At 50.3% G+C, this 21761-nt stretch overlaps 7 protein-coding genes across 7 annotated transcripts; 4 read left to right on the forward strand and 3 right to left on the reverse strand.

Moving 5' to 3' along the window:
- Positions 1-815: 815 nt before the first annotated feature.
- Positions 816-2087, forward strand: HRG_07823 (dor1-like family domain-containing protein; the record flags this gene model as incomplete). Its single annotated transcript, XM_044866294.1, has 1 exon — positions 816-2087. One exon carries the CDS (start codon positions 816-818, stop codon positions 2085-2087), a length of 1272 nt encoding a protein of 423 aa, XP_044718183.1.
- Positions 2088-2487: 400 nt separating this feature from the next.
- Positions 2488-3481, forward strand: HRG_07824 (mitochondrial carrier protein; the record flags this gene model as incomplete). Its single annotated transcript, XM_044866295.1, has 2 exons — positions 2488-2524; positions 2586-3481. The coding sequence occupies 2 exons, from the start codon at positions 2488-2490 to the stop codon at positions 3479-3481; spliced, it is 933 nt and encodes a 310-aa protein (XP_044718184.1).
- Positions 3482-3630: 149 nt separating this feature from the next.
- Positions 3631-4890, reverse strand: HRG_07825 (uncharacterized protein; the record flags this gene model as incomplete). Its single annotated transcript, XM_044866296.1, has 2 exons — positions 3631-3861; positions 3940-4890. The coding sequence occupies 2 exons, from the start codon at positions 4888-4890 to the stop codon at positions 3631-3633; spliced, it is 1182 nt and encodes a 393-aa protein (XP_044718185.1).
- Positions 4891-5752: 862 nt separating this feature from the next.
- HRG_07826 (prefoldin subunit domain-containing protein) lies at positions 5753-6332 on the reverse strand (the record flags this gene model as incomplete). Its single annotated transcript, XM_044866297.1, has 3 exons — positions 5753-5912; positions 5996-6162; positions 6303-6332. 3 exons carry the CDS (start codon positions 6330-6332, stop codon positions 5753-5755), a joined length of 357 nt encoding a protein of 118 aa, XP_044718186.1.
- A 6560-nt stretch (positions 6333-12892) lies between these two features.
- Positions 12893-15979, forward strand: HRG_07827 (Uso1/p115-like vesicle tethering protein; the record flags this gene model as incomplete). Its single annotated transcript, XM_044866298.1, has 7 exons — positions 12893-13876; positions 13936-14560; positions 14627-15170; positions 15220-15439; positions 15495-15662; positions 15719-15829; positions 15890-15979. 7 exons carry the CDS (start codon positions 12893-12895, stop codon positions 15977-15979), a joined length of 2742 nt encoding a protein of 913 aa, XP_044718187.1.
- Positions 15980-16540: 561 nt separating this feature from the next.
- HRG_07828 (methyltransferase domain-containing protein) lies at positions 16541-18332 on the forward strand (the record flags this gene model as incomplete). Its single annotated transcript, XM_044866299.1, has 3 exons — positions 16541-17153; positions 17202-17318; positions 17458-18332. The coding sequence occupies 3 exons, from the start codon at positions 16541-16543 to the stop codon at positions 18330-18332; spliced, it is 1605 nt and encodes a 534-aa protein (XP_044718188.1).
- A 95-nt stretch (positions 18333-18427) lies between these two features.
- HRG_07829 (OPT oligopeptide transporter protein) lies at positions 18428-21022 on the reverse strand (the record flags this gene model as incomplete). Its single annotated transcript, XM_044866300.1, has 9 exons — positions 18428-18502; positions 18552-18664; positions 18714-18734; positions 18852-18928; positions 19039-19184; positions 19360-20284; positions 20330-20464; positions 20551-20672; positions 20729-21022. 9 exons carry the CDS (start codon positions 21020-21022, stop codon positions 18428-18430), a joined length of 1908 nt encoding a protein of 635 aa, XP_044718189.1.
- Positions 21023-21761: the final 739 nt, after the last annotated feature.

Genomic DNA, 21761 nt, shown 5'->3' on the forward strand with positions numbered 1-21761 from the left:
AGTAACCTAGGGGCCCTAGGGCCCTTAGGGGGGAAAAACACCGCGTAAGAGGAACTAGATTAACCTTTCTTTTATCTCTACCTTTATAGCTACCCTTTCCCTAATTAGTTATAAGCCCCTAGGCTCTATAGCTAGCTAGGGCTGCTAATAGGGGCCTAGGCCCTTATTAGCCTCGCTATAGCCTTAGAGGCTATATATACGTAATAATATAAAAAAATAAAAATAAAAAGCAATACTTATACCTAGACTTATAATAAGGGTAAGTACCCTTATAAGTAGGCTTAGTAAGGTAGGTAGGGCGCTCTTAAATTAATAAAATAATATATCTTTAAGCCTCGAGCCTAAATATATATAAATTACGGAAGCAGCCTACGCCTGCCTCGGTGCCTATAGGTGCGAATAGCTTTACTTTGCAAGGTGCGTATAGAGGGGGGCGCGTAGTAGGCGCGGGCAAAGTGCGCACCTAATTATGCGGTATCGGCGTTGCGCCTTAACAATCTACACTGCCCCGCTTTCCTGTATGCTGTCTATCTAATCCTGCACGCCGGTTAATAAATAACATAGGCCCCTTTTTTTTCAGCTGGTTAACAGACACGTCGGCTGGCTAGACCCCCTTTAAATTATAAAGAGTTTTTGCATTTAGGAGATCTTCCGCTTTTCCCCTGTGCGGTAATACAACCTTTTCTCACTTTGTTGCCTAAGGCAGTCTTAGGTTAAAGCTCTTCGGACAGAAATCACACACCGCTTTCTATAGGCTCCCGTTTGAAAAAGACGGCAACCATCGGCCGCTTATCAACCTTGGCGGGCGAAGCATCATGTCCGAGGCTCTAGGTGACCTGCTCGGCCTTGGTCAGACCGCAGATGCCACGGCTCTGGCGTATCTTGCCAGCCTCGCTGAGCATCCCGCCGATACGTTCCGCTCGTCGGAGCCACAACGCCTCGCCCAGGCATCCCATTCACTGCTACTATCCGTGCAGGCTCTCTCCAAGCGCTCCCACAAGCCCATTGTCGACTCGGCAGCCGGCCATGCCTCTCTGCGGCGAACACTGCCCGTGCTAGGCCAGAGGATATCCGAGTTGAGCCAGGCAGTTCCCCGACTTGACACCGCCGCTGACGCCTTCTCGACAACGTTTGGCAAGACGAGCGAAAGCAAGACAATTGCCCGACGTAAGGAGGCACTGAGACTGCTACACAACGCTGAACGCTTAGTCGATGTCATGGAGCTTCCGCCACTCTTGACTTCGGCCGTCAATACTATCCCCGTGAGCCACTCCTCAACTCTCGACTTACACGCCCACGTTCGACGCCTCGCCTCGCTTTACCCTCGATCTCCACTCGTCTCGTCTGTGCTGGGTGAGGCCGACGCAGCTATCCGCCAGATGGCAACTGATCTGATTGTCGCCCTCAAGACACCCGGTCTCAAGCTTGCTGCGGGACTTCGCACCGTCGGTTGGCTCAAACGCATACTGCCCGACCTCGTGCCTGGCGTCCACTCAGATGACACACTGCCGGCCCTCTTTCTCGTATGCCGTTTGATGACACTGTTAACGACTCTGGCCGCGCTGGAGCCTCTGCGAGAGCTTGCCGTCGAAGAGAGGCTCCGCCAGGCCAAATCGTCTAGCGCTTGGTCAGGGGGCCAACATACGGAGCGCTATCTCAAACGCTTTATCGAGATTTTTCGCGAGCATGCCTTTGGTATAGTGTCAATGTCTAAAAACGTCGATGCCAGCTTCATATCGTCGTCGAGCGCTGGAAACAATGCTCTTGACACACCACCCTCAACTCTGCCTACATTTCCGCTGCACCTCGTGGGTCTGCTGCTCGATACTTTACGCACATATCTGCCCAATGTCAAAGACCAGACATCTCGCGACAGCATCATCATCCAGGTGCTTTATTGTGCCGGAAGTCTGGGCAGGCTTGGCGCCGACTTTGGATTGCTTCTGGCCGCACTTGGCGTCAACGAGTGGGCAGACCTTGTCAAGCGCCATCGCCTACTGGCAGGGCGGCTCGAGTCCGTCATTGGAGACTACCGAGGCAACCAAGTTACCATTCCGACTGCGAGTGCCCCCCAACCTGAGACATAGCGCCGCCCCCTGATTGTCTCTTTCCGGGCGAATCGGCACGCGTCGAGCTCTGGGAACCGCCAATGTTCCCCTCCCAGCCTCCATGCATTTGTGGCAAGCAATGCCTTTTGGTGCCCCGTCTTGCCACCGCATATTGAATGATACTGGCAATGGGCAGCATCGGTTGACAGCGCGGCTATCGAGGAGCCTTCGGCCAATCAGAATCCATGCACCTAATAAATGCGGGACTATGCAAGACGACCAGGTGAGGAAAAAAAGTAGTACATCACACATATCTCCCCGGACCGGAGTCGGCGGCTGCATGCTACGTAAGGGATTGCCACTGCCCCCACGGCTTACCTCACGCCCTCGTTTTGTTGCTCGCATCATCAACCAAAATGGGAGCACGAGATTGCCGACAATGAACGAGACGCGATCTCCGGCCCGTGCCAAGCCAGGTTGGTTGGTCCCCAGGGTCTGTTTGGTGCAGCATCACTCACAGCCCCCCGTCCCGAACAGGACTTCACTTCGCCTCCGGACTTGGATCAGGCATAGCGTCGGCCGTCATTTTGCAACCTCTCGACTTCTTGAAGACCCGGGTGCAACAGACGGGCCGCCCATCGCTCTCTGCTTGTCTACGAGACGCGAGACGATCCTCCCAGCTTATCCGCACCTTGTGGCGAGGCACGGTTCCTTCAGCGCTGCGTACTGGCTTCGGCTCTGCTCTATATCTTACCTCGCTCAATGCAATCCGCCAGCATGTGCAACAGATGGGCGATGCTGAAGAGTGGCGCCGGGAAACCGGTGGCTCATCTGCCCTGCCCGACCTGACCTATACGGCCAATTTGGTATCCGGTGCCATGGCCAGAACGATTGCCGGATTTTGCCTCATGCCTCTGACGGTTATCAAGGTTCGATTCGAGTCCAGTCTGTATTCGTATCCGTCCATGATAGCCGCGGCCCGAGAAATACAACGGGCCGATGGTCTTCGTGGCTTCTTCTCGGGCTTTGGCGCAACGGCAATCAGAGATGCTCCATCCGCTGGCATGTATGTAGTGATCTACGAATCGTTCAAGAAGCGGATTAACTCCTGGGTGTTCACCTCTTACCTCGACACCGGACACGCCACAATATCAGGACCAGTGGCAAGTTCGATAAATTTCAGCTCAGCCATTGTCGCGGGAGCCGCCTGTTCCGCAATCTCCAACCCCTTCGACGCCATCAAGACGCGAATACAGCTCCAGCCGCATCAGTTTAGGAACATATGGCAGGCAGCTTCTGTCATGGTGGCCCAAGACGGATTCCGGTCGCTCTGGAATGGATTAGCTTTGCGCATGAGTCGGAAAGCTCTCAGCTCAGCGTTGGCCTGGACAGTGTACGAAGAACTCATCCGTAAATCGAGTGTGACGGCATGAAATGTTGTTTCTTGATCAACTCAAATGGATTGGGGAGAAGCTATAACATCAAGGAGTGGAGAACAGCCAGTCAGCTGAGTTTGCGGCTTCAGCAGGCCCGAGTCCCCTGTACTTCCTTGCCATGGGCAGTCTGTAGGATCCTCGAAGAATCAAGCGGGACGAGCGCCTGCGAGATACATGAGAAGACCCGGAGACTTGCTTCTCTTCCGGTCGTTCTTTTTGCGAACCCATTCAAACTCGGGCTCATGATGTTTGTGCTTTTTTTCTTCGATCAACAAAGTGCTACCGCTGCGCTTTTCACGAATATATCGGGTATGCTTCCAGAATTGATCCTGTTCCCACTCGGGAACCCAACGCTTGATCAAGACGTACTCCGGGTCCTGTCGGGGGGATTAGTCGATACTGGCGCATGACACGTGACGGCTATCGCTTCCCTTTGGGGCCAGGGCAACACTTACAGAGTCAATGTCATAGTCGACGCGAAATGTTCGCAAGGTCTCGACGGACAAGTGTCTACGTGCCATGCGGGTGTAGGTCGGGCGAGCAGCCGGCTCGGGGGGTGACTCTGGAATCCTTTGCTTGTTGACAATCGCGGAAATGGCCTTTTCGTCGAGACCCGACCTGATAAGATCCTCTTGAAGACGACGCTTGTACTCCTTTTCGTATTCTTCCTTTTTCTTCCTCTCGCAGGCGATGCGATCGGCTTCTTGCTGCTTGTAGCGCTCGACGGCTTCAGCCGCCTCTTTGTCGCGACGACGCTTCTCTCGGGCTGCCTCTTCCTCTTCCCTCAGTCGCTTCAGGTCAAGCTCCTTCTTGATTCGCTTCTCTTCCTCAGTACGTGCTTCACGTCCTTTAATGTCATCAAGCTCGCGCTTAGCGCGCTGCAGCTCAGCGTCATCACGATACTCCTTGGCCAATCGCTGGCCCTCTTTGTCACGGGACTGTACGAGACGAAGCTGCTCAAGCTCGCGGCATGCCTGCTCGGCCTCCCATTCCTGGCGTGTTTTGTATGTGGATGAGCGGGAATGAGAACGAGAGCGGGAGCGAGAGCGGGACCGGGAACGCGAGCGGGAGTCAGAGCTGTGGCGGTGGCGGCGGTGGACGAGTTGGGAGCGGCGGCGGCGTCCCTCGCTGACATCGTCGTCATCGGAGGAGTGTTCACGATAGAACTTGTTGTTGTTGATAAAGACTGGGTTTGCGGGACTGGGCCGAGGCCGTTCGCGGGAGCGGGAACGCGAGCGAGCAACGACAGTTGTGTGCTGCTCCGGAACGAGATAGCCAGGCGCAGCCGGGACGGTATAATGGACTCGCGGACGCGGAGGACTTTGAACGTAGCGAATTGGCTGTGGCGAGTAGCCCCGGTGGCGGACGTGGATATCAACGTCGTCGTCGTCGTAGTAGCCAGCCATGACTCTTGTGACTGGCCACGGTGGAGGAAGAAAAATATGGGAGGTTCAACGAAGTATCAATATGAGAGAGGTGGGTCTCGCTCAGCCGAGTAGGCCGTCAAGAACGTCCGAGATCAGAGGGTTGGGGAGATGGAGGGAAAAGGATGTAGCGCCAAAGGGCGGAGGACGGGTATGGTATATTTAAGTACCCCCCATGAAATATCCTGTCTATCTATTATGGATGCGCATATGCATGTAAGACTGGCGTGGCGTCAGCGAGTAAGGCAGCCTATTAGGGGACTGGTCCAATTTTGCGCTTCCTACTCCGTAAGGCTGAGCGGGGCTGAGAAGTGTGGACTGTCGGAAAGGGTGGGGAGGAGCCCATGGATAAGCGCCTGGTGCGGCTGGCGGCTAATTTCCGATGCTACTCGAGCAAGGAATGAAGTAGCAGTGCAGCACTGGCAGCTTTGCAGACACACGACACCGGGTATCCTGTTCCTGTGCCTGTCCAATGGTGATCCATGGGCAAGCGCCTCATCATGGCGGTCATAATCTTAAATACACGTTGTTGGCTGCCGCCGTCCCAACTAAGTCTCGTGGTCCGCTCGCGAAGGTAGGCGGGAGCGGCCATTGTTGGAAAATGGTACACTTCGTGGGTTGGAGGACGTGGGCGCCGTCGTAACCGCCCGTCGACATTTTGATTCCAGACGCAAGCCCGGGCATGGAGATGCAGCATCTCCGCCCTGACGGCTGGTGTTCCGTGCACGCCCTGCTCAACGTATCTTGTCCAACCGGACCTTCTCATGGTGGTGAAGCATCACAGGGGGAACGTTGCAGGCGGAGAGAGCCACTGATGAGTGCAGGTATTCGCAACATTCGTCATTCAGCGTGTGCGCAGCATCTGCTCAATGTGCTCGCGGCTGTTCTTGTGCGTCGTCTCGAGGTACACCAGCCGCTTGTTGAGTTTGTCGACATCCGACTCGAGGTCTTTGGTCTGAAATTCCAGCTTTTGCCGCAGCGATGGCAAAGTCGTCAGGGCAAACCTGTGGGCCGTCAGTCCTTGATGCAATCATGGCAGTCGAGGCTGCTTTGCGTTCAGGGGTCAGCCCGAAGACAAGGCACCCACATCTTGCCGACGCCTTGATATATGACAGCGTCTTGGGGCAGGCCGCCCAGTTCGCTGAGGGTCAGCCGCACTAGGCGCTGCTCACGCTGCTTCGACGTTATCTGGGTTCGGGCAAGACCAATTTGTTGCTGGGCTGCCACGGCCTGCGCCTCGATCTCACGCGCAAGCTACATGGCAAGCCAGTGCACTGTGTTAACGAGAAGACCAAGACACGGCGAGGAGGTAGAGGGGCTTGCAGAGGGCCTGGGCAGGAGGCGCCGCGGTTGCGCTGAGAGCCCGGGCACGCATGACGCGACAGGTTACGGACCTTGTGCAAAGCTTCATTTGGAATCGACATAGCGGGTAACTGCCACGGCGATGACGGGTGTATTGGTTGACGTCGTAGTGCCCTTGGTGTGCACGCGGCTTCGCTTGAAGCGGTCAGATACTGCTGCGGGTGAGTGAGTGTGTCGTAACTAAGTCAGCCCACCTAAAGTCCGGCACACCCTAACACCGGCACTCTCTATAACACCAAGGCAGGCATATTCTAACTGTAATTAAAGCCGCATTTAAACGTTACGATAGTTAATTATAGTGTTTTCTAGCTATTTAAGCTACTAGCTACTATATAGAGCTTTAAAATCTACGTCCTAATTAGCTATAGCAATAGTAGCCGGCTCGAGGATGCGCTCGAGCCGCTACCTCGTCTTAATAACTTAATTAATCTATATAAACCGGCTATTAAGATCCTATAGAACCTTTTTTTATTTTCGAAGCTATAGATAATATAATTAATACTTAAGCTATTATATTTAAAGCTAGGTAGCTATAAGCTATTAATTTTAATTATTAAGGGCGCGGCTAACTTTATTAAAGAGTAGTTAGATTATATAGTTAACTTAAACGCGATTTTCTAGCCCTATAATAAGGCGGCGGACTTCTTATAATTATTTAGGCGTTTTAAGTATATTATTATTAGCTAAAGAGCTAATATTCTTCCTTTTTAATAGCGTTAATAGTATAAATAGCTATAGTAAGATAAAGCGGCTTAATAAGGGCTTTACTATATTAATTAGCTATAAACTAGACCTATACTAACCTCCCTTAATAATTTTTTTCGACTAGCTTACTAAGTTTTATAGTAAATATAAAGGAAGGTAGCCTTATTAATTAGCGCTATATTATTAAAAGATATAATTTTCTTAAGTTAATATTAATATATAGCCTTAATAAGTAAGAAAACTAAGATATTAAGTAGCTAAAAGATATATAAAAAGTATAGTAATATAAAAAGAATATTTTTTTTTTAAACGTATTTATATATAAAATTATTAGTTTAATAACTCTTTTAGCTATTAATAATAATAAGAGTATTACTTTATTTATAGTATTTTATTTAAGGGATAAAGACCTACTTTAGCTATTAAATAGTAATAGTATTACTTATTTAGCTTTTTAAAAAAGTAATAAAGTCTTAATCTTATAGAAAATTAAGTTTATTAAGGAACTATTAATTTTAAAGGTCTTAACCCTTAAATATTATAAAGGGAGTTAAGGCCTAGCTTATAATAAAGATATATTTAACTATTATAGTTTAATAATATAATCCTAGCTACTTTTTAAGAGTCTCTTACTTCTTTAAGCTCCTTAGTACTAAACTATTAAAGCTAAGGCCCTTAAGGATACTTATTTTATTTATATTAAAGTAAGACTTTAGTAGGATTACTTATATAGCTAGTAGCTAAAGTAATTAAAACTATTCCTTAATATAGGCTATAAAGGCGCCGTTAATATAAGTAGAATTAAGAGATCTACCTTTAATAATACTTATCTCTAGGTTTTAGGCTAAAAAGCCTAAAATCTACTATTTCTTAAGTAAATAAGTATCGCCGCTAGCCTTAATAATATAGCTAGCGAATTCCTTAACTTAATAATATATTAAAGGTAGTATAAGGGCGGCCTAAGTAAGAACTTAGTTAGTAAGGTATTTTTCTTACTCTTAGCTAAGCTTTTAAAATACCTCTTTTACCTCTTTTTTTTATTTTTATATTATTACTTATATATAGCCTCTAGGGCTATAGCGAGGCTAATAGGGGCCCAGGCCCTTATTAGTAGTCCTAGCTAGCTATAGAGCTTAGGGGCTTATAACTAATTACGCTATTCGCGAGGTTTCTAAGCGTATACTTTTTTTATATTTTAGGCTTAGTTTCGAAAGGTTAGCTAAAAAGATATAATAATACTTTAATATATATACTTCCTTATAGTAGCTATAAAAGGCACCTACTAAAGGGAAGGCTTAAAAGGGACCTCGGTTATAGACCTTGCTTTCTATAGCCCTTTTAAGCAACTAACCTAAGCTAACTTCCGCTTCTTAGAGGCTATAGGCTTAGACTATAAGCCTATAGCCTTCGAAGCTAGCTTAAGGGGCCCTAATAGGCCCCTATTAGCTAGGCCTGCTACCTATAACTATAGGAAAGCAGACTAGAAGGCCTTCTCGGAACACCTAGCTAAGAAGGAATAGGACCTCCTTATAGCTATAGAGAGGGCTATAAAACGAGACGACTTAGAGGGGATAGCCTCCCTTCTAACAAGAACCCTTATAGAGGCCTCTAACGTAGCGATACCGAAAAAGAGGCCCTATAAGGGATCTAAACCCTAGTAGACCGACGAGCTAACCTCCCTTCGGAAAGCCCTAAGCCTAGCCCAACGGGCTTATAGGCTAGCCTAGGACGAGGAGAGCTAGAAGAGCTTTATAAAGGCCTAAAATAGCTTTAAGTACGCTATTAAGGCTGCTAAAAAGTAATACTAAGAGAGCTTCCTAGTAGAAGTAGTAGAAAAGGACGTCTTTATAGCCTTTTCTTATACTAAGGCTAAAGCTAACCTTACCCTTCTAAGTATCTCGTATATAAAAGAAAGGATAGAGGTAAAAGCTAATACCTTTACGGAAAAATACGAGGCCTTCCTAATAACCCTTTTTCTAACCCTAGACCTTAGCCCTAGCCCCCCTAGCCCCCCTTAGAGCCTAGAAAAAGAAAAGCCCCCGGGCCCTATAGGTAGTAAGGGCACGGCTAAGTAAGACTAGTAAGAGCTAAAGGACCCTAAGATTAAAAGGGCTATCGTTAGCTCTTCTAATAAGAAAGCCCCTGGCCTAGACTCCCTTAGCTTCCTTCCTATTTAATACGCTTATAAGGTTATTCCTATAGTCTTTAATAGGGCCTATAAAGCCCTATTTAATTAAGGATACTACCCTAAAGCGTAGAAGGAAGCTATAGGAATTATGCTCCCTAAGTAAAATAAGCTAGACTATACTATCCCTAAAGCCTATAGGGTTATAAGTCTACTTAACTACTTAAGGAAGGTCCTTAAAAAGCTATACGCTACCCGGCTAAGCTACTTAGCTAATACGGCCGGGCTTCTAAACCCTACGTAGCTAAGGGGACGAAAATAGCGGTTAGCTATTAATATAGCCTTCCTCCTTCTATACTATATCTAAAAGAAGTAAGAGTCTAATAAGAAGGCTATTACTAGCACCCTCTTATTAGATATAAAAGGCGCCTTCGACTTTATATTAAAGGAATAGCTTATAAGGGTCCTAAGGGAATTAAACCTCCCTAAGGCCCTTATAAGCTAGGTAGACTACTTCCTTACTAAAAGGAAGATCTAGCTAGCCTTCGAGGGGTAAACCTAACCCCTAACGGACCTAGTAATAAGGGTACCCTAAGGATCCCTTATTAGCCCTATCCTATTCCTCTTATACGTAAGGGGGATACTAGCGGCTAAGGGGTATTAGCTATCCTATATAGACGATTTTAGTATCTTTATAACGTCGACCTCGGCTAAGAAGAACGCCCGGCAGCTAGAAGCTATAGCTGCTAACCTATTTAAATAAGCTAAGGACTAAGGGGTCTATTTCGACCCCTCTAAGACGGAACTTTTTTACTTTAGTAGGCAAAGGCAGCCTATTTTAAAGGGTATAAAGGTAAGAGGCCTATTTTTCGAAGTAAAGCCCTTAGTACGGTAGCTAAGGGTCTTCTTTAACTCTAGGCTCCTATTTAAATAATATATTAAAAAGAAGGTAGCCTCCGTATAAGCTGCCTTTAAAGGGCTATCCCGCCTAGTCTCTATATAAAGAGGCCTATCGTTTAGAGCTTCGAGGTAGCTTTACTAGGCCTACGTAACCTCGATAGTAGACTATAGGGCCTAGCTTTAGTATAGCGGGCCTAAGACCCCTAGGAGCTTAATAAAGCCTTTCTAAAGGCTTTAAAACTAGGCCCTTCTAAAAGTCCTAGGGGCCTTTAAAGGATCCTGTATTAGGGCCCTAGAAGCTAAAGTAGCCCTCCTACTACTAAAGGTACGGTTTAAAAAGGCATGCCTCTCCTATGCCCTTCGAACCCTATACCTCTTACCGAATCACCCTATAAGGTAGGCTTATAACCTAGCTATACGGGATAACCTCGCCGACTTAGGCTCTAACTTAGGAGCCCTAAGCTATATTAAGCCCTATATATAACTCTTCCGCCTCCTTAAAGGCCTAGTAGCTATTATAAGGCTTAACTATAGCTTAGAAAGAAGGAAAGCTAGCTAGGAGCCCCTATAAGCTCTAGAGCCTAAGGCCTTTATTACGATAATAGAGGCCCCTAAGCCCTTAGCTAAGAAGTAGCACTAACGCCTCTTAGCTAACCTAGCTAGCCTAGAAGACTTCGGGCTACGGCCCTTAGTCTTCTATACCGACGGCTCTAAGGGGTGCCCTAAGGGGTCCCCTATAGAGACTAACGCTTACTCCTTCTATAAGATAGGCCTAGAAAATAGGCCTAGTAAAGCATACTACGAGAACCTAGGGCCCTTTATTAAAGTAGCTAACGTAGAGCTATTCGCGATACTAAGGGTCTTAGAGGACCTAGCTAAGAGGCCTCGGCCTCTAAGGTCTAGCCCCCTTAACCCCCCTATAAAGGCTTATATCTTTATAGATAGCTAAGCCGCTATATAAAAGGCTAAAGGCTACTCGGACCTAGCTATATATATTAGAAGGCTCTTAACGAACCTAGAGGCCTTTTATAATATATAGCTATACTAGTGCCCTAGCTACCTAGGGATCTTTAGTAACGAGCTAGCCGACTAGCTAGCTAAGAGAGGCCTAGGGGCCCCTACGTAAGGGACCCCTATAGTCTCTATTAGCTACCTATAAAGAAAGGTCCGATAAGCTACTAAGGACTATTAAAAGGGCCTCTAAGCTACCGAGGCAGCTAAAGGCCCTAAGGCTAAAGGCTTAAGTAAGTACTATATATCTATTCGAAAGACCCCCCGCCTAGCCTTTAGCCCGGAAAAGGACCTTATAAGAAGGCCTAGGCCGACCCTTTCGGCTTACTACTAACTTCTCCTTAGGGCTAGCTTCTTATTATCCTTCTTAAAGAGGGTTAATAAGGTAGGCCGAGATAACTACCGCTATAGCTAAGGAAGGTATACGGCTAGGCACCTTATCCTAAGGTGCCCGAACTATAGGAGGGAAAGAGAGGTCCTTTACCGGGCCTCGAAGGGACGGAAGGAGGCCCTTAGCCTACCTTTTCTCTATAGTACTAAGGAAGGAAGGGAAGCCCTTTTAACCTTCTTAGCTAAAATAAAGATAGGAACGGCTAAGTAGCTCGAAAAAGAGTAACCTAGGGGCCCTAGGGCCCTTAGGGGGGAAAAAACACTATATAGGAGGAACTAAATTAACCTTTCCTTTATCTTTACCTTTATAGCTACCCTTTCCCTAATTAGTTATAAGCCCCTAGGCTCTATAGCTAGCTAGGACTACTAATAGGGGCCTAGGCCCCTATTAGCCTCGCTATAGCCTTAGAGGCTATATACGAGTAATAATATAAAAAATATAAAAATAGGTTACGCCTTTATTTAAATAGCTAGCCGGCCGATAAGTATAGAGCCCGGTTCCGGCTACTTAGGCTAATAAGCGCGGGGATAATAAGGCTAGTAAGGCTAGCACGATTAATAGGAAAAGGTAGGGTAAAGCTAGCGGTATAGGCTTAATTATATAGAAGCTATTAATTAGGTAGTACTACGCTACGCTTAAGGGAGGGCATTATATAAAAGTCTTTAACTATTATAGGTTCTAAGCTTAGGCTATAGCTTAAGCTATATAGTTATATATAAAGGGCCGGATCTTATATATATATATATAGGCTAGCTATATATAGGAGAGCTCTATATAGCTTATTAATATTATTCTATAAATAGTACTTATATATATACTTTTACTTACTTATAATACTAAGCTATATAATAAAATAGCTTTTACGCTATATAATAATAAGCTATTATAGCTATAACGCTATAATACCTTTTAATACTTATAACTACTTTAGTCCTTAATATAAGAAAATAAAGGGTGTATAGGAACCTAGTAATAGGAGGAAAAAATATAGCGTAGGACTATTTAAATTAACCTTTCCCTTATTATCTTTATATTTATATAAAGAAAAATACTCCTTAATTAATTATAAGCTATTAAGGTTATATAATTAGCTAGGCTTATTAGTTAGCGGCTCCCCTTACTAGCCTTACTATAGCCTTAAAGGCTATATATAAGTAATAGTATAAAATTTTTACTTTTTAAATTATATTTTTTTAAATACTAATTCTTTTTAATAATTAATATATTACTATTACCTTTAATAAGTCTCTTAATAGCATAATATATAATGAGGGGATAGAGATTAATCTCGCTATTATCTATAATAAGGATAAAGGGGGTACGTAGGGGAACTAGGTCTTAAAACCACGTATAGGGAAGCAGTTATAAGCCTAGGCAGGTTGCAGCATCTCCGACCTCACTTTCTATCAAGCTTGCACAGCGGCCAAATTGGTCTCGGGCAACGTCGAGAAGTGCTTCCTGCCCGTCGCCTACCGCCAGCCACTCGCATCATGTTTTCTATTGCTTCGGCGCCGGCAAAGCAGTCTGTCAGCGATACCATCAACGTTCTCAGCGGCCGCCTCAATTCTGCAGCCCTACTTGAGGATCGCCGCGCGGCCATCCTGGGTCTCAGGAGCTTTGCCAAAGACTTTCCAGCCTCCGTTGCGTCTGGTGCCCTGAGAAGCCTGATTGGGAGCTTGGCAGACGATGGCGAGGATGTCGATACGGTCAAGGTCGTGCTCGAGACCCTGCTGATGCTATTCAACCCAAACGACGACAGCCCCGAAGCCTCGGACGAGATAGTACTGTGGCTCGCCGACGAGTTCACTCAACACCATTCGAATACCCTGCTGCTGCTGGGTTTCCTTGAGTCGACCGACTTTTACTCCCGCTTGTACTCCCTCCAGCTTCTCGCCGCAATACTCTCAGCTCGCACTCAGCGTACTGAGGAATGCGTGCTCAACGCGCCCCTGGGCATCTCCCGCCTTGTGGCTGTTCTCGGCGACGCTCGGGAAGCTATCCGCAACGAGGCCCTTAGCTTGTTGATTGGCCTGACGCCGACATCTGAGGAATTGCAGAAGCTAGTCGCGTTCGAGAATGCGTTCGAGAGACTCTTTGACATCGTCGACGCCGAGGGCTCGCTTACCGAAGGGGGCAGAACCGTGGAGGACTGCCTCATCCTCATGGCCAATCTCCTCCGCCGCAATGCGTCCAATCAGTCTCTTTTTCGAGAATCAGATTGCATGAACCACCTGGCAAATCTCTTGAAGATGGCCTTGGAGACTCAGGCTCCGGAGGGTAACATCGCCGCATGGGCCGAGGTACAGCGCAATCGGAATATATATGCCTTTCTTGCCGTGATACGACTCTTCCTACATTCCGAGCCAGCGGGCGCATCGCTGAACCAAATGGCCTTCTGGAAGCACGGGCTGGTCTTTCATGTCCTACAACTAGCTTTTACGCGCGAGATGGGGCATGTGCCCGTTAGAGCAGAGGTGTGGACACCGTGCCCGAATTTTTCTTCAGTGGAATTCGTCATAATAATGCCTTGTAGGCTCTTCTCACCTGTGGTGACATGATTCGCGATGCACCGGTTCTTCAAGAGGACTTCGCCCGGTTCACCGTTCCCCCTCCCCTAGAGACACCTGCTACTGCAGTAGGCACGCGCAATGGGGTCAGCACCGTCTACGTTATCGACGGGCTCTTGGACTTGGTCTTGAACACTCATGACCCGCTCACGTTCGATCTCCGATTTGCAGCTTGCGAGTGCCTCAAGTCATATCTCTCGAACCACTCAGAAGTGAGGCTACACTTTCTGAGTAGAGCCATCGATGGCTACCGGCAAGGGACCGACGAATCCGCGAACATCTTGACTGTTCTCATGAGACCAGACAGCGGCGCCAGTGCCAGCGAACCATATCGCCAATGGTTTGCTGCGGTCATTGCCTTTCAACTGTTGCACGAAAATGCCCCGGCCAAGGCCAAGGCCCTGGAACTGAGCGAAGGAGACTCGGAAAAGGGTGAAGAGGTTGTCACTAGCATCCAGACCATTACGGCGCACTTGATATATGGCATGGGCCGCAGCGACGACCCTCGCTCGCTGGTCGGATACATGATGCTCCTCCTGAGCTGGCTGTTTGAAGACCTAGACGCGGTCAACGACTTCCTGGCGGAAGGGAGTAATGTTCAGGGTTTGATACAAGCGGTGTTGCAACCTCCGTCTGCCGAAGCGGAGCTGGTTCAAGGCTTGTGCGCGATGCTGCTCGGTGTGGCGTACGAGTTCTCGACCAAAGACTCCCCTATCCCGCGGACCAAGCTTCATTCAATTCTCACTTCCCGACTGGGTCGCGACAAATACATAGACCGGCTCAAGAGGTTGCGCGGCCATCCGCTCGTACGGGACTTTGAGGTGATGGCTCAGAAAGCCGATCCCTCCTCGTCCAGCGGGCTTCCTGATGTATATTTCGATGCCGACTTTGTCGAGTTTTTGAAGGATAATTACAGTCGAATAACACGAGCAATCGACAGGGCACCGGAACTGGAAATATCGGTCATCACGAACGGTACCCAGAAAGGGATATCAAGGGAGCTGGTTGACTCGCTGCGACAGCAGATAGAGGACAAGGATCGAGCGCTTCATGACACGATGGAAAGAATAACGTCCCTGGAAGAGCGGCTTGGCCAAGAACGGATAGAGCACCGACGGGCAACCGAAGCTGCTGCCCATGAGCTTTGGAGGGCCCAAGATACATACGAAAGTTTGCAGAAGGCCCACGAGGCAAAACTACGGTGCGTACAATTTACAGGGCCAGGCAGACCGGAGCTAACAATGTAACAGCGAGCTGCAGAGCCAACAGTTGGACAAGGAAAAGGATCTGGAAAGATGCATCACGTCCATGCGCGGAGACCTCGCTACTAAAGAAGCCGATTATCAGAACGACTTGGCTCAGACACGCAAAGCGGCTCAAGCAGAGTTGGAACGCGTGCGGCTGCAGTCGGAGACCGAGGCGGGGGACCTACGAGCAGCGATCAGCCAACTCGAGGCGAAATTGACAACGGTAGGGATTTCCCCGAGCGTGCCAAGTTGCATATTTCTAATGACGGGACGAGTAGGTGAATAAGGAAAAGGATGATGAAATCAAAACCCTACGGGAGGAGCAGTCCAGACTACTAGCAGAACATGCTTCCAAAAGAGGGGACGATAAACGAAGCCAGAAATTGGAGTCACAACTTGATCAAGCGAGGACGACGATGGCGGAGATGAAGCAAAAGGTCGAGATAGTAAGTGCTTTCCTGCCCCATATACAGAAGAGGGTCAGACTGAGCAGATTTCTCAGGTTGAGTCGAAGAGGCTGGAGGCGATCAAGTCCCAGGAAGCCGCTCAGTCGGAACTGGATGACCTGCTGATAGTATTCGGCGACTTGGAAGACAGATTGGCGAAATACGAAGTGAGCGAGTTTGTGCAGCATACACCGGCGGCGTGCAGACTGCTAACGAAGATCGGTCAGGCTCGTCTCCGATATTTAGGGGAAACCGTGTCTGACGGGGAGGAGGACCCAGGGGAGAGCCAAGGCGGTTCAGGTGACGACGTCGATTGACGAGCAACAACGGCAGCGCAGGGGCATCACCTGCACTTGTTGCATGGAGCAGGGTGCGCTCGAAGAGCTTGCGCCGCAAGGAAATAGAAGCAAATCTGGAACGAACGCTGGATACATTAACTTGAGAGGACTTTGTTCTTTACCTTTCGCAGCTGTTACCATGGAGACGGTGGTGTCTTCAGCTGTAAGGTGCCGTGGGTTAGATACAGTGCTCAGCTGCACCCGTGGAAAGCCCCAGGTATTCGTATACAAATAGGGGTTTTACTTTGCCAGCTGTGTATAGCATGTACAGTAACTGACGGAGCGTCATCTTCACCTAGCTACTTTAGAAGTTTAGATAGGTACCTATGCTATTGGGCCAATCTGCGTAGGCCAGGGCTTTTTGGTAGGGGCAGCGAGTGGAAAAACCGGGGCTGGGGGAAAAAGTTCAAAAATACACAGAATAAGCAGCTCATGTAAAGCATCAACGTGACCCCGGCATATCCAGTCAGTTCGGTTGCCATTACCCGTCCTCGTCGCGTTGAACTCTTTCGTCTGCTCGTCTTGCCCGTCGTCGCAGCCATGGTCGATCGTGCGTCGCTGGACGGCAGCTCAGACGCATCGAATGATAGCGGCTGGCTTGACGTCGAGCCCGAGGAGGAATACGAAGCAGTGGTTTCGCTCTTCGACTCGCAAAGCTTCCAAACGCTAGACGAGATGCTTGGCCACTGCAAGCAGCACCACGGCTTTGACTTTCTGGCCAACGTCCGTCGCCTGCAGCTCGACTTTCTTGGCGCCGTCAAACTCGTCAACTTCATCCGCCGCCGCGTGCAGCAGGGGCAGTCCCTCCCAGATGTCATATCCCAAAGTGACCTCAAGGATGACGTCTACCTGAAGCCCGTCCTGGACAACGATGCCGTCCTCTTTTCCTTGGACGATGTTTTAGAAGCCACTGACGACCTTGCCGACGCGGCGGATGAGCAGACAAGGGCCTTGCTCGCTCGCAACAAACAGCTCGAGGCCGAGCTCGAGGCAATCCAGAGCAGCTTCGCCGATTATCGCCTCACGGTGCACCAGACCTTGGATCAGCGCTGGGGTAACGACAACGACCTAGACTCGACACCCGCCGTGTCCTCCCAGGCCGCTGCAGCAGAGCCCAATTCCGACTACTACTTTGAATCATACGCAACGCATGGTACGAGCCGCTCTTCCTGTACCGCTCACCTTCACTGACTCGCAAAAGATATCCACGAAACCATGCTCAAGGACAAAGTCCGCACCGACGCATATCGTGACTTCATCTACGAAAATAAGCATCTATTCAAAGGCAAAGTGGTCCTAGACATCGGCTGTGGCACAGGTGAGGCTCCTTGCGGCCGTTGATTTGCTCATGCTTTTTCGTATCATCTTCTCCGCCCGTCCCTGCTCTTGTGGGCCTCGCCTTTGGTCGCAGCTCTGACCCGTGTGCAAATCTGTTCTCCCTCTACCTGGGCGCCCAGGGATTCTAAGCATGTTTTGCGCCAAAGCTGGGGCGGCCCAAGTCTTGGCAGTCGACAAATCAGATATCATTGACAAGGCAAGGGAAAACGTCTTCAACAATGGGCTCTCCAGCGTCGTGACCTGCCTCAGAGGTGCAATCGAAGATGTCACGCTGCCAGTTGACAAGGTGGACATCATCGTCAGCGAATGGATGGGATACTGTCTGCTATACGAAGCCATGCTCCCCAGCGTGCTATATGCGAGAGACAAGTATCTCAAATCCGAGGGTCTACTTGTACCCAGCTCGGCCACCTTGTGGATCGCCCCTATTGAAGATCAGCATTACATCTCCGACTACGTCGCCTACTGGCGAGACGTTTACGGGTTCGACATGAAGGCCATGCAAGAGGGCGTCTACGACGAGGTTTGCATCCAGACCATGCCATCGGCTTCCATCTGCGGCGATGCCTTTCCATTCAAAATCCTGGATTTACGCTATACACGCAAGGAGGACCTGGTCTTCACGGCCGATTGGGTGTCAAAACTAAACCGACGTGTTGATGACATCGACGGGTTTCTCATTTGGTTTGACATGTTCTTCGCCACAAGCTGGAATGAACAGCCTCCCGCGCCGCAGACCACGCCAGAGGTATGGAGGAGCAACAAGCGGGGCAACATCGCCTTTACGACTGGCCCATACGGCACGGAGACGCACTGGAGGCATGGACTGCTCCTTGCAGCGCCGCAGGCGTCGCCGCCGGACCTGCCTCATTCGTGCCCCATGTCTGGCAGCATCAAGTTTTCGGTACTCGAGCAGAACTCTCGAGCGCTAATGATTGATGCTTCGTGGTCATCGGTGGGCCAAGAGAGAAGTCAGTCGTGGGAACTGAAATGAAAAAGGGGACAACCATTGGTTCAGCCTTGTCCCGGACAGGACCTCCGACAAACACCATACTCTATTCTTGCGGGTACAGGATCTCACTAGCAAGTCTAGAAATGGGGGATCCTGAGGCCTTGCATGGTCAAGTTCACGATGCTGAGGAACCCCTCGCCGAGGATGAAGCCCTGCAAACGGGTTAGCGTCTGCATCTCGAGAGGTAGACACAAGCCGTACAGATGCGAGGATTATGAGTGGCGTGTTAGACCGCCTCTTGACTCGGACCCAGTACCAACCGAGTAATCCGCCGGCAGCTCGGGCCAAAGTGAAGGACGGGATGTTGTACATGCCTGTTGCTTGTAAGCGATGGCTGTAATCCACCGTTGGCTGATAACGTACCAACAGCAACAGCAATGCCTCCTGGAACCCAATGCCGCCATGGCTTCCCGACCGAGACAGTCCTGGCCAAGGTCGTACAAGCAAAGAGGGCTCCTGCACCTGCCGCCCATTCTTTGGCCATTGGCGGCAGCCCCTTACCCGTGACCAGCCTGGCGGTGAAGATCCAGACGTACGCAGTCGGGACCTGGAAGATCTCACCAGGAATCGTATAGACCCTACGCCGATTCGACTGATCAGAACATGTCGGCTATTCCAAAGCCCGTGCACGTGCCAGTCGCTCCCGGCCCCAGAGACGGAGGAGCAGACGAAGGAACGAACGGCTTACAGGGTGTAGAGGCGATATAGAAACGCGCTTAAAACGGCCCCGACAGTAGCACCAATGACCTGGCCCCAAAATTGTGCCTTCGGGGCTGCTCCTAGAAGATGGCCCGTCTTGAGGTCTTGCATGAGGTCCCCGGCCTGCAGTGCACCCTGTTTCATGTGCGTGAGTGCGACGGCGCTTCATGCCATGCCATCAAGTGGGTGACTTACGGCTTCCGACTGCGATTCGCCCAGAGGCCTGATCAGTAAAAGCAAAAATAAGTGCGGTGACGTGACGCGGGAACAACAATCAGAGAGCGAGAGGGAGGAGAGGGGCCGGGCTTACGATGGCCCCAGCAACGAGGTTGACGAGGACGCTAGACTTGTTTGATTGTGGAACGATGAAGGCAAAAATTAGCTGGGCCAGCTTGCTGATGCCCGAGACGGGGTTGAGGTCCGTCTCGCCCAACGCCCTCACACCCATGATACTGAGAAGGAGTGCCATGACGACGGCGACGACGGTTGCATAGAGAGGCACTAGGTCGCCAAACACGAAATATGTCGTCATAATGCACAGCAGGACGGACGTAGCGAGCCCCCCTATCACCAGCTTGCCGCTGATGCGCTGCTCGGGCGGGGCGTCAACCTGCTGCTGCTCGTCACGATCCTCGACAGCCTGGGCTTGAGACGAGTCCTCGTCTCCCTCCAGGTTTTGGCTTGGGACGGGCGCATACTCGTGAGCACGAGGCCGAAACAAGCTCTTGACACCACCAAGGCGGAAACCGCGGAGTTGTGCCTCAAGCAAGCCGGTGAACTTGCTGCCCAAGACGGGACGGAGTGCGATGTAGCCGAGACTGACAATGGCGTCACTGAGCATAATGGCCAGGGAAACCCAGACAATCCAACCCTTGCTTCCGTGTTCCCAGTCGTCGACAGGCCCCGGGGCCCAGCCTTTGGACTTTGCTAATGGGCTCAGAAGGCCCCAACCGACGACGGCACCTAGGGTCATGTGCAGCGTTGTTTCGGCGCCCATGATGATGCCCTGTCCGACGTAGGCCAGACTGGGATTCAGTGTCCAGAGCCAGGTCTGGGCCGCGGCGGCGCCAAAGATGGGTAGATTGCGCAGGACTGGGAAGAAGTAGGTGCAAATTGTGAAGACGCCGGAAATGCCAAAGCACAGGACCAAGGTGCGCATGTTGGTTGCCCATTCGGCCGACTGCTGCTGTGCGCCCGGCTCGCGCTCTTGGGCGGCTTCGGCTTCGTCGGCGTCTCTCAATAATGGCGTTGGCTCAACGCGAGGCACCAGGCTGGCAAACCCCCCCCGTGCAGCCGCATCGAGGGTCTCCTTGCTTGCAGAGGGTCGGCCCTGACCATGGAGAACAGAGATGAGCACGGCGGTGCTGAAGCCACTTGGGAACCTGAGCCGCTCACGGATGATGACCTGGCGTCGACTGCGTGCAAAGAGGAGATAAGCCAGGGCAATACAAGAAGCAAGCAGCACGCCTTCCGAGTGTTTGAGGGCAGGACGAGCACTCACAGGGGCACGGCGAAGACGACACCGAAGTAGCAGAGGCCCAGCGACCAGACGATGAGTTGAGCGATGCTGAGAGAAAGCGGGCCCTGCTCATCAGGGCTCAACAAGTACTCCATTGCTGGTATCTGTGACAGCTCCGTCAGAGCTTGCCTGGCACATGGGTAGCGTGGATCAGACTGACGACGCCGACAAGACCGCAGCCGAGAGGCATGATGGCCATACCACAGGCAACGCTCTGGAGCAGCACATTCTCGACAGGGGTGAAGGGAAGCTGCAGGTGGCGACGCAACAGTCTGAAGATGCCAAATCCCATGAGACTGGCGGGCATGGACATGATAGACACCCATCCCGTCTGGAGGCCGAAGTAGACGTTGGCCGCGCATATCACCGTACCTACTCCGAGGCCCGCGCCAACACTGCGGACTGTGAAGTGTCGCCCAGGCGGCAACGAGGCCGTGGCCGGAGCCGGCTCCATGCTGGAGTGCACGAAATGGCACTGCCGCTTCGAGCTGCGCAACAGCGCGGCTCTGTGTCAGTACGGGTGGGAGTGAAGTCGTCGATGACCTGAGCAAGATGGATCCTCTATCCTGCCTGGCCCGTTGGCTCGCAAGGAGAACAGCTATTACTGCGTATCGCCGTGAGAAACATTGATGAGGACCAGGCGCGCGGTTACTGTTGACCATGTAATTACGACGCGCACTTCAGTCGAGGTTAGCTTATTAAGCAATCCGACTGTCCCGTGCCGAGGCTCCAAAGTAATAGAAACTTCAAGTGTTCAATTAAGCCTATTATTAATCTGGAACTGACTTAATTAATTACCCGCCTGCTTAATTCTCTCAGAATAAGAGGGGGGGGGGGGGGGCCCGGGGGGCTCTTACAATTTCTTGCAGCGACCTTGCCCGCGCAAGAGCGTTAAAGCAGGTAGGTAATAACAGTTTTATCAAATTCCTCAGGTCTTATTGCCCCTGCTAACATCCTGAGCGACAGGCCCTCAGGGATTGCCTGCCTCCCTACCTGGAGGGCAAGCCAAGTAATTTCTGCGGTATTGCCAAGCAACATCGCAAAGTGCCATGCACGGTTCTTAGCCGTGATGCTCCTTCGCCTCGACCCTAGTGCTCTGCGGCAGAGCAGACAGAGAGCCGGGAGGTCGCGAGAACAGCAAGCGGAAGCGTTACCGCAAAAGTTTTGCCTTGTTCCAGAAAACTTCACTCCGG

This window comes from Hirsutella rhossiliensis, assembly GCF_020360975.1.
Source record: "Hirsutella rhossiliensis strain HR02 chromosome Unknown scaffold00009, whole genome shotgun sequence".
NCBI classification, from domain to species: Eukaryota; Fungi; Ascomycota; class Sordariomycetes; order Hypocreales; family Ophiocordycipitaceae; genus Hirsutella; species Hirsutella rhossiliensis.